This window comes from Helianthus annuus, chromosome 1, assembly GCF_002127325.2.
Source record: "Helianthus annuus cultivar XRQ/B chromosome 1, HanXRQr2.0-SUNRISE, whole genome shotgun sequence".
Taxonomy (NCBI): domain Eukaryota; kingdom Viridiplantae; phylum Streptophyta; class Magnoliopsida; order Asterales; family Asteraceae; genus Helianthus; species Helianthus annuus.
Genome location: NC_035433.2, coordinates 132,997,659 through 133,009,467, shown reverse-complemented (window position 1 = coordinate 133,009,467; position 11,809 = coordinate 132,997,659). Strand labels below are relative to the sequence as shown.

The 11,809-nt window shown below is 37.1% G+C and overlaps 1 protein-coding gene across 2 annotated transcripts; it reads left to right on the top strand.

Moving 5' to 3' along the window:
- The first annotated feature begins 226 nt into the window (after nucleotides 1-226).
- On the top strand, nucleotides 227-10,667 carry LOC110878943 (protein SUPPRESSOR OF K(+) TRANSPORT GROWTH DEFECT 1). 2 transcript variants are annotated; one of them, XM_022127348.2, is made up of 8 exons: nucleotides 227-756; nucleotides 4,643-4,748; nucleotides 7,789-7,987; nucleotides 8,780-8,848; nucleotides 8,926-9,000; nucleotides 9,214-9,312; nucleotides 9,412-9,567; nucleotides 10,279-10,667. In XM_022127348.2, exons 1-8 carry the CDS (start codon nucleotides 285-287, stop codon nucleotides 10,402-10,404), a joined length of 1,302 nt encoding a protein of 433 aa, XP_021983040.1. In that variant the 5' UTR covers nucleotides 227-284; the 3' UTR covers nucleotides 10,405-10,667. The 2 variants fall into 2 exon arrangements, with proteins under 2 accessions (XP_021983040.1, XP_021983034.1); XM_022127342.2 differs by lacking the exon at nucleotides 227-756 and adding an exon at nucleotides 2,561-3,270.
- The last annotated feature ends 1,142 nt before the right edge of the window (nucleotides 10,668-11,809 follow it).

The following is an 11,809-nucleotide window of genomic DNA, read 5'->3' as shown; positions in this document are numbered from 1 at the left end:
AAGTTAGAGATACAGGTGAAAAAAAGAGCAAAACACATGGATTATCCGGGCATAATAATCCTCTCCATCGCGTATACATCCCACAAAAGTCTTTTTAGTTTACTCCATCCCGTCGTCTTTAGACTTTACACCTGATCAACACCATCTTCTCCCCGTTTTCCCCAAATCAAACCTCCAAAATCAATCAATCCCACTTCCCGATCCACCCAAATCTCATCTAGGGTTCACTTCCACAACCAATCAATCTTCAAAACCCCTAATTTACACATATATACATACATGCCATGTATAGCAATTTCAAAGAACAAGCAATCGAGTACGTAAAACAAGCCGCACACGAAGACAATGCCGGAAACTACCCAAAAGCCTTCCCTTTATACATGAACGCATTAGAGTACTTCAAAACCCACTTAAAGTACGAGAAAAACCCCAAGATTCGCGAAGCAATTACGCAGAAATTCACCGAGTATTTGTACCGTGCGGAGGAGATTAGGGCGGTTCTTGATGAAGGTGGCACGGGGCCGGCGGCAACCGGCGGCGATGCGGCGGTGGCGGCCAGACCGAAGACGAAACCGAAGGATGGGGAAGGTGGAGGGGGAGATGAGGAGAATTCGGAACTTAGGGCTGGGTTGAACTCTGCGATTGTTCGGGAGAAACCGAATGTGAAGTGGAATGATGTTGCTGGACTTGACAGTGCGAAACAGGCGTTGCAGGAAGTGGTTATTTTGCCGGTTAAGTTTCCGCAGTTTTTTACTGGTTAGTGTTACATGATGTTGTTTGGTTAGGGTGTTTTTAGAGGTTGTGGAGATTAGTGGTTGTTAGAATTTAGAAACACGGGTTGAATAAATGAAATGTTAAGTAGTTAGTAGTGGAGATAGTTGAGAATTGTTAAAGGATGTTTTGAGATAGTATCGGATTGAAATTGCGAATAAGGTAGTAATTGAATTGTAAATACGAAGGGAGTGAAATAGGAGAAGCGGGGAAAAGAATATTGCCGCTGTCGGACCATATCATCCTCATAACTCTCATCATCATCCGAAGCAACCGCCGTCACCACCGCCGTGGCCGGAATTCGCCACCGGTCTCTCTCTCTCTCATCTCTGCCTCTCGGGCCTCTGTCTTTCCTCTTTCTCCCAGTCTCTCTGATCTATTCCGTCGTAGCACCACCACCAAACGGTGGTGGTGGTGGTGGTGGTCGGTGGTTCTTCAGCATGTAACAGGGGGGTGAGGGGGGACTGGTTGCGATGTGGTGGTGGGTGTGAGGTTGGACTTGGGGCTGGATGCCATCGAGAGATAGAGGGAGCAAGATGATGTTTGTTTGCGTTTTGAAGATGAAGACTAAAATGAGAGAGGAGAGATGAGAGATTAGAGAAACTCTGCAACTTTAAAAGAGGCGAGAGGAGAGAGGAGAGATTAGACATTTAAAGGAAATGACCAAACTACCCTTTTTTGTGATTGGTTGAGAGTGGTTCTCGCGGTTCTTACAACTAGAGGTGGTTTTCATTTTAGCGGTCCCCCTTTTTCATACAGATTATATTTAAGATTACTTTTACGTTTTCAATTGCAATTCATTTAAAACCTGCCCATCTCACTATCCAATTTAAATTTATTTTTATGGTTTTCGGTCGATGTAAAACATGTATGGATATTCTTTTATGCATATTTCTTTCGGTTGCTATATTGAAATACCAAAACCTCGTAATGCGGGTAATGTTACTAGTGTAATATATTTATAACAATGTTCAAATAGGGTGGGCAATTATAGGAAGAAAACTCATATTAGCTAAGAAAACTAAGAAACCCAAAGGGCGGACAATTATAGGAAGAAAACTCATATTAGTTAAAAAAAATAAAAAAAACCCAGATGAATGGACCTCCTTTTGCCACGTGTTACACCTTTTTGCAACGTGTTATATGTAACAACTAGAGGCTGCCACGTGTTACGTAACAACTTTTACTTTTTCAGAAAAAGCTGAAAGTCTGCAAAAGCTGTTACACGTAACTAGTGACAACCTCTGGTTGTTATACGTAACACAGTCTGCAAAAAAGTGCAACACGTGGCAAAAAGAGATCCATTAATTTGGATTTCTTAGTTTTCTTAACTTTTTTTAACAACAAATTTAGATCACTGAACGACCACTGTAGTATTATCGTGCCACCTGCGAAATCACCAGATCATATCAATCTCCAGACATAATGCTTATACATCAATTCAGAAAAAAACATAATAAATAGAGTAAACTTCCGTTTTGCTCCCTGTGGTTTGGTCAATTTAACGGTTTTGCTCCAATAGTTTAAAAATAGCCATTTTCCTCCCTGATTTTTCTAACTTATCTTCATTTTGCTCCCAGCCTCTAACTCCATCAGGGAGGGGAAACTGACGACAAACTCGAAAGATTAGGGAGCAAACTGGCGACAAACTCGAAAGATCAGGGAGGAAAATGACTATTTTTAAACTATTGGAGCAAAACCGTTAAAATGACTAAACCGCAAAGAGCAAAACGGAAGTTATACAACGAGGCTACAAAGCCATTAACAATTTTCTTAACTAATCGTGATACATTAATAATAGTCTTCTCAATCACGTATACATCCCATAAAAGTCTTTTTAGTTTACTCCATCCCGTCGTCTTTAGACTTTACACCTGATCAACACCATCTTCTCCCCCTTTTCCCCAAATCAAACCTCCAAAATCAATCAATCCCACTTCCCGATCCACCCAAATCTCATCTAGGGTTCACTTCCACAACCAATCGATCTTCAAAACCCCTAATTTACACATATATACATACATGCCATGTATAGCAATTTCAAAGAACAAGCAATCGAGTACGTAAAACAAGCCGTACACGAAGACAATGCCGGAAACTACCCAAAAGCCTTCCCTTTATACATGAACGCATTAGACTACTTCAAAACCCACTTAAAGTACGAGAAAAACCCCAAGATTCGCGAAGCAATTACGCAGAAATTCACTGAGTATTTGCGCCGTGCGGAGGAGATTAGGGCGGTTCTTGATGAAGGTGGCACCGGGCCGGCGGCAACCAGCGGCGATGCGGCGGTGGCGGCCAGACCGAAGACGAAACCGAAGGATGGGGAAGGTGGAGGGGGAGATGAGGAGAATTCGAAACTTAGGGCTGGGTTGAACTCTGCGATTGTTCGGGAGAAACCGAATGTGAAGTGGAATGATGTTGCTGGACTTGAGAGTGCGAAACAGGCGTTGCAGGAAGCGGTTATTTTGCCGGTTAAGTTTCCGCAGTTTTTTACTGGTTAGTGTTACATGATGTTGTTTGGTTAGGGTGTTTTTAGAGGTTGTGGAGATTAGTGGTTGTTAGAATTTAGAAACACGGGTTGAATAAATGAAATGTTAAGACTGTGGGGTATGGTGGGGCTTGGGTTGGGGCATTAGTTGACACGTGGCTTGGGTTGGGGCATTAGTTGACACGTGGCTTGGGGGGCAGACATGGGGCGACCCACATTCAACACGGTGGGGCGGGGGGTTTGGGGCGTGGGTTTGGAGATAGTTGAGAATTGTTAAATGATGTTAAATGATGCTTGGGGGGGCAGACATGGGGCGACCCACATCCAACCCACGCCCCAACCCAAGCCCCAAGCCCCATACCCCATAGTCTAAGTAGTTAGTAGTGGAGATAGTTGAGAATTGTTAAATGATGTTTTGAGATAATATTGGATTGAAATTGAGAATAAGGTAGTAGTCATAGTTATTAAAGGCGCTAGGCGCACTCAAGGCGCATAGGCCTCGCCTGGGCCTAGGTGCAAGGCGCAAATAAAGCGAGGGCCTGAGAAAAGAAAAGTGCACAATGAAAAAAATGAAAAATATATTATTTATTAGAAAAATAATAATATTCTTCAAATAAAATAAACAAAAGCTATTATATAGCATTTAATATCATATATTTAGTACCAAAAATTCTAAAATATTTAGTGTACTGGTGTAAAAAAGTAGTTTGCCTCAAATAAAAGTAGAAACCTAGCTAGAATTTTGCTGGAATTTAGAGAATTTGGCCGGAAAATATCGGAAATCTAGGAACCTCGTCGGAATCTACGCCTAAACCATCATATGGAGAATTAAAGCGCAATTGCCTCGCCTCGCCTGAAAAATGGGCCTAGGCGCAAGAGGCGATGGCTTTTAACAACTATGGTAGTAGTTGAATTGTAAATAAGAAGGGAGTGAAATAGGAGAAGCGGGGAAAAGAATATTGGGCTCACGTAAATGTGACATGTGGCGCAATTAGTTACTTATATATTAGGTATAGATAGATAGATAGATAGATTATTATGGTATTTAACAGGCTTAAAGGTTTAATTTTTATCTTGTTAATACAAGATTAGTGAGCTAAATGGCTTTTAGTTTTGTCCCAAATTAGGTGTTAACATCTTTTTTTTGCAGCGTGTGATATTAGAAGCTCTTTGATTGATTACCATATTCTTGAAATTTGCTAAGCTTAAAGAGTGTTGTTCAGAAGTGTTTTTCTTGTAGCAGTATTTAATTAAATGTATCAAGTTTTATGTATTATATTTGATTGATATCATGTTAACAATTAATACATAATGAAACAGATGTATTCAGAACTTGTAGCAATGTTTAACTTGATAATTTTGTTTTGACTTTTGTGGTAGGTAAAAGGCGGCCTTGGAGAGCTTTTCTTTTATATGGTCCACCTGGGACTGGAAAGTCATACTTAGCGAAGGCGGTTGCCACAGAAGCAGACTCTACTTTTTTCAGGTGTTACTTCTGAAAAACTTAGATTAATTCTTAGTTTCATTGTGTGTCGGTTGTGGATTCTTTAGGTCGAATTCAGGTTCATATTTTATTTTGTACATAGGAGTAAGCTTACGTGTATGAGATAATGAGAAAAGTTTTTTTTTTAATTTCTCCAGACTTAATATAGTTAATACGACTCCTAGAAGAAAGGATATAGATCGAGCAATAGGTGTCGACTGTACCATTAGAATCAAAAGCACAATCACTACCTTCATGGCACTAGTGGTTATCTCTAATGAGGTTTTCAACTCTAATCAAACAAAAAGGACGATGAATTTAATAAATGATTGAAACAATAAACTTCAATATACTGAAATGCATGACTTGAAGTTCAGGACCGTGAATCATAAGGACTTGAAAAGTTAATCATGCCAAGCACACATAATTTAAAGAGTGTATTAGGTTTTTAGGCAAAAGATCAAATACAAATAATCTTAACATACTAAACATACAAATTGAAGGAAAACCCAAAAAGACAAGGTGGCATTTTTGTAATTACCACCAACTATCAAAGTTACAACCAAAAATACCTAAAAAACACAAATTTTTTTTTTAACATTTTTTATTAAAAAATCGCTAATTTCGTTAGCAAAAAAAAAAAAAAAAAAAAAAATTTTTTTTTGGCTGCTACTAAAAGTAGCGATTTTTTAATAAAAAATGTTAAAAAAATAAAATAAAATAATTTGTGTGTTTTTTTTAATTTTTTTAGATTTTTTTAGGTTTTTTGGGGGGTTTAGTTTTTAGCATTTTAGCTTGGGGGGGGGGGGGGGGTTAGGTTTTTTTTAGGTTTTTAGGGGTGGGGGGTGGGGGGGGGGGTTAGGTTTTTTTAGGTTTTTGGGGGTGGGGGGTGGGGGGGGTCAGGTTTTTTTTAGGTTTTTGGGGGTGGGGGTGGGGGGTTAGGTTTTTTTAGGTTTTTGGGGGGTGTGGGGGGGGGGGTTTAGGTTTTTTTTGGGGGTGGGGGGAGTGGTTAGGTTTTTTTAGGTATATTTGTAGAGTAACTTTGATAGTTATTGATAATTACAAAAATGCCACCTTGTCTTTTTGAGTTTTCCTTCAATTTGTATGTTTAGTATGTTAAGATTATTTGTACAAGAACTTTACCCTAGGTTTTTAAGTATTGGTAATTGTGATTTTTTAAAACATATATGATATACTTGCACCAATGTTTTTTTAGGGATGATATAATGGGATGGCTTTAAAATCAACACTAATAGAGTAGATGAATGGGTGTCTGCTAAACGCTAAATGAGAATATTTTTTAACCCAATTACCTATTTCCTGATTGATTTGGTTTATAAGTTATTTTTTTTATAACAATATAGGACAGCCTTACCTTTACCCCGTAGGAATAGAGAGGCTGCTTCCAGTGAGACCCCCAGCTCGATGGTAGTTTTGTATCAAGCCTTGGACATAAGGCACATAACACTCGGCAATCAAGACAAAGGCCAATTAGTGCATGTACTCCCTTGTCTTTCGGTTGTCAACGCCACCACATGATGCATGATTAACCCTGTGTTTAAAAAAGCGCGCTTGAAGCGAGCTTGAAGCGATGAAGCGATGAAGCGCTGGAAAAAACGCCTTTTTGGCTCTGAAGCGTTACATTACGTGAAGCAAAGTGAAGCGAGCTTTAAGCGGCGAAGCGATGAAGTTGTGAAGCGACGCTCCAGCCAATCAGATCACCATTTGGGCCATTTTTTAAGCCCAACGGTCTTTACAAGGTACATATCGACCTTATATCGACGATATAGCGACTTCCTATGTGAAATCCGGCGACAAATTCCGGCGACGGAGTTGCTTTCAGCCGGAAACAAGGAAGAAGGGGGAAGAAGAAGAAGAGAGATGCGGCTGCGTATCTTTTAGGCTTTTAGGGTTTTTATAAGTTAAGGTTTTTAAACATTTAACCCCTCTATCTTTCATTAGTTTACATTCAGTCCCTGAAACTTCTAACTTTTTACTTAAAAAGTGTAAAGATAGTTTGTCTATTTAAACATTTAACCCCCTCTATCTTCAGTAGTTTACATTTGGTCCTTAAACTTTTTAATTTATGCATAAAAGTACAAAATTAACATTATAAAATACATATATTTAATATGGATAGCTATTTTTTATACATATATATAAAATTAACATTATATATAATTATATATAATATGGAGCGCTTCGTACACGTGAAGCTCTCGCTTCGCGCTTGAAGCTCCGCTTAAAGCTTTTGGAACCAAAACGCTTCGGAGCGCTTCGCGCTTTTTTAAACCAAGGATTAACCGTCCCCCTCTTTTAACTTATTTTCACGAAATAGTAAAATAACGTTAAAATTAGTGCACTTTCACTTTTGCCGCCCGAGCGCCCACACATATATACATTATATGCGCATACCGCAAGTGGGGCGTAGTTGTACTATTATTTTTACATAATTATATATATAACTATTAGTATTTATAATATAAAAAGTGGATTAACAGTCTTTAGGTTGGGTCAACCCGTTTGACGCACATATTAAAAACACCATTTTTACCCCTTATCCAACCCACCAATTTACCTATTTTTGCCTAGTTTTGAGATTTTGAACATACAAACAGCAAACGTGAAAGTTCTTAGACCGAAAGGTTTGTATATAATTTAAAGACCTTACACATTAGCATACTTCACCCACCTAACTTTTATGCAATCCTGGTTTCCAGCTGCTGATGCAACTATGCACGCTTTCCTAGAAATCCATTTTTGTTAATATTTTCATGGCATGTACACGTTCAATATGCGTAGTTTGTTTAAAAGGGTTTCTGTAAGGGCTTCAAGGTATTCCATTTATTAAACGGTTTCTCACTTATATGAGGTATTGTGTTGGTATAGGCAGTGTGCCATTAAGTTGGCAGGTTCTAACCACCAGTCTAGCATAAAGCTACCAGTATTCATATTTGATTATGATTTTTCCATATATTTTGGTTTCTTTTTAAATGAACTTATGTCAATAAGTTGGCAAGTGCCAACTGGCGCTTTCTTGCAGTGTATCTTCTTCAGATCTTGTTTCAAAGTGGATGGGGGAAAGTGAAAAGCTCGTTTCAAATCTTTTTCAAATGGCTCGTGAAAGTGCACCTTCAATCATCTTCATTGACGAGATTGACTCTCTCAGTGGTCAACGTGGTGAAGGCAACGAGAGTGAAGCTTCAAGGCGTATTAAAACCGAAATCCTTGTTCAGATGCAGGTGATTACTTATTCTTATAATCCAAAAAAGAAAAGTAAATTATATTATATATATAACAAAAGAGAGTGTCTTAGGAATGGTACCTAAGACACAACCTCTATTTTTTATTGTTTTTTTTTGCCAAATTTACAACAATGCCATTCAACTCATGTTTTCTTTTCTTTTTGTCTTTTTGTGTACTTGACCCTTCAACTTTTAGCATTGCCACTTACACCCCCTCTGTTTTTTAAAAGCTTTGTAAAATTTAATTTTTACCCCTCAAGTTTTACGTGCTTGTTTGTATTGTATGTACGTGGGTCAAACATAATACGTTTTCGTGCTTATTTTATGTACGTTTTTGGTTGGTATACGTTTTGTTCGGAAATGAGTTGGGTCAAATATAATACGTTTTCACTAGGCGGGTCAAATTCGAGTTACTTTATGTTTCGACTCCGCCACAAAGCTTGCCATTCATTAACATAAAAAACATTTTTTTTACGTGCTTATTTTTAAGCACGTTTCGTTACAAATCCAAGTTGGTTTATGTTTCGACGTAAATTTTCTCTCTAATGATTCGGGTCAGATATAATACGTTTTCGTGCTTATTTTCATGTGTTTTTAGTTTGTCTACGTTTTGACGTAAAAATTTTGTTCGAAAACGAGTTGGGTCAAATATTTGACTGTATCAGTGATTCAGTTCTAATTACTTTAAGTTTCGACTCCGTCGCAATGCGTGGCAAGTCAAAATACTAGTTAGTATTAATCAGCAGTGATATGAAGTTGTGAACGGTTTCCAAATATTGTATCTTTCAGGGTGTAGGACACAATGATGATAAAGTTCTTGTACTTGCAGCAACGAATACACCCTACTCTCTGGATCAGGTCTTTTTGAAATATAGTAACTCATACCGTAAATTTCTTTTTATCAGGTAAGAAATTATTTTAAATTATTGTTGCAGGCTATTCGTCGGCGTTTTGACAAGCGTATATATATTCCGCTACCAGATGTGAAGGCCCGGCAACACATGTTTAAAGTAATGAAGGCCCTTTACAAAATATATTCATTTTTTGCAGCTCGTTTTGTTTGGGTCGGGTCTGGTTTGGTTGACTCTGGTTTGGTTGACTCTGGTTTTGTTAAAAAAAGAAAAATTAGTTCGTCTAATGTGATTACAAGTATATTATAAATAACTGTATTTTTAAGTCTATGAAAAGTGAAAACATTGTATAACATGTTAGTTGATATTCAGGTGCATTTAGGTGATACGCCAAATAACCTAACTGAAAGCGACTTTGAAGCCTTGGCTCGTAAGACCGAAGGTTTTTCCGGTTCTGATATTGCCGTTTGTGTAAGTGCAGCTTTTACGGTTACTGCAAAGATTCCAAAATAACATGTTGGAATGCGTATTTATATCTACCAAGTCTAATAATATTTATGGCTTTTGTAGGTTAAGGATGTTTTATTTGAACCTGTACGTAAAACTCAGGATGCCATGTTTTTTGTTAACACACATGACGATTTGTGGGTCCCATGTGGCTCAAAACAACGTGGCGCTGTCCAAACTACCATGCAGGAGCTCGCAGCAAAAGGGTTGGCTGCAAAGGTAACGTATTTTTTTTGTATCAAAATTGTTACCGATTAAGATATTTTGTTAGCAGATGTGACAATTTCAACCCATTTATATAGAATCGGGTCGATTCGAACAAGTTATCGGTAATGGGTCAAACTGGTAAATCTAATAATTATCTAAAAACGAAACGGGCCCTAATGTGTATCCGAATGCTTAGAAACAGCTCATCATTATATTTGGTGATTTTGAATAAATAGAGTAAAATGCCATTTTCGTCCCTGAGGTTTGGCCACTTTTGCGACTTTCATCCAAAGGTTTGTTTTTTCGCATGTGTATCCAAAAGGTTTGAAATATTGCCATTTTCATCAACTCGTTAACTCCATCCATCTTTTGACGACAAGTTAGGGGTTTTTTCGTCATTTAATTTTGATAGAAATAAACAAAACAAATAGCTACAATGACGAAAATGCCCCTGACTTAACGTAAAAAAATGGATGGAGTTAACGCATTGGATGAAAATGGCAAGATTTCAAACCTTTTGGATCTAGAAGCGAAAAAATAAACCTTTGGACAGAAGTCGCAGAAGGGGCCAAACCTCAGGGACGAAAATGGCATTTTACTCGAATAGATACGTTGAGATGTGTTTCTGTTTTTTGGAACTGTAACAATCAAATAGTCAGTAGCTGCGTTTGGAAAATTCTGATTAATATAACAAAATAATAAATAAATTGGAAATTATTGCAGATTAGTCCACCGCCCATCATGCGAGCGGACTTTGACAAGGTTCTTGCGAGGCAGAGGCCAACTGTAAGCAAAAGTGACCTCGAGGTTCACGAGAGATTCACGAAAGAGTTTGGGGAAGAAGGTTAAAAGAACGATGAGTTGCATTGCATGCACCTGATCATGTGAAATTTATCTTACTAATTTGTGTTGGATTATTGTACAAGTTTGAGCATGTTCAAGCTTTTTCCAGGTGAAAAATCCACAAAAATATCGTGTTTTCTTAATACTTTACTAATGAAAAATCAAGGTGTTATTATGTTTTTAATCTGTTTGTTTTGGCCATGTAAAAATATATAATTATAAATTTGCAGAAGATGCCAAATGGACTGTTGGTGTCTTATATTTTGCTTTCCCTTTAGTTTTATCTGACCTTTTTTTTCCTGTGCTGGAACATGAAAAAAAAACAGTTTCATATCTTGTTTTTTGAATAAATAATTATTATTTTGTAATTATATGTTTATGTTTTTTGTATTAAAAAAAATTGTTATATTATAGATTCATTTAAGCTTTTGAGTATAGTAAAATTCGGTATATAAAACTTAGCTCACTTATTACATGAGCGTCAGCAAAACTCAAGCTCGTTTAAGGTCGGCTTAATTCCAGTTTTTGGCCAGCCAATTTAAAGTAGCTAATTAGAAGCTCTGTTTGCTTATACCCCATACAATGATTAAGTTAACATTCCATAACGTCCAGTATCAATATCAATACCAATGATACTATAACACAAGCTAAGGGGCTGTTTGGCAACATCTGAATGGTTAATTGCTGAACCAATATGAGGTCTGGATTATTAAGTGCTGAACCAGCAAGAGGTCTAAACCATTAAGTGCTGAATCAGTAAGAGGTCTGAAACATTAAAAGCCTGTATAATGCTTAACCATTCAGAGCCAAATGTCTGACCAATTCAGATTAGATGTCTTAACCATTCAGACTCTGTATAAATCTTAACCATTCAGAGGCAAATGTCTAAACCATTCAGACATCTGATCGTGAAACAAACAGTCTGAACTATTAAGTGTTGAATCAATAAGAGGTCTGAACCATTAAGAGTCTCATTAAGAGGTAAACAAACAACCCCTAAATTGTGTAAGTGTTGTACGTAGTACTTCTCGTTACTTCAAAATTTTAACGCTAAAAAAATAATTTTTTATTCGATCTAAAACCAAATTAACAAGTTAAAGACAAATACATCTTATTTGTATTATCTTATATATTTCCACTAATTTTATATTAACATCATCAGAAAACAATCTAATCACATTATTAGTAATCAAATTATATTCTTATGCATAATACAATTTTCTTAAAACAAAAACATAAAACAAAAGCCGGCTATGGAAGCTACATTACCAGCCGGCTCATGGATGCTACCCTTCAACTCATCTTTTTCATTACTTAATTAAATAAATTTAAAATATTATTTTTCTATAGCTCTCAAATTCTCAAAGACTTCATCTATATAAAGCATACAAATTTATCTGCAAAGTTGCTA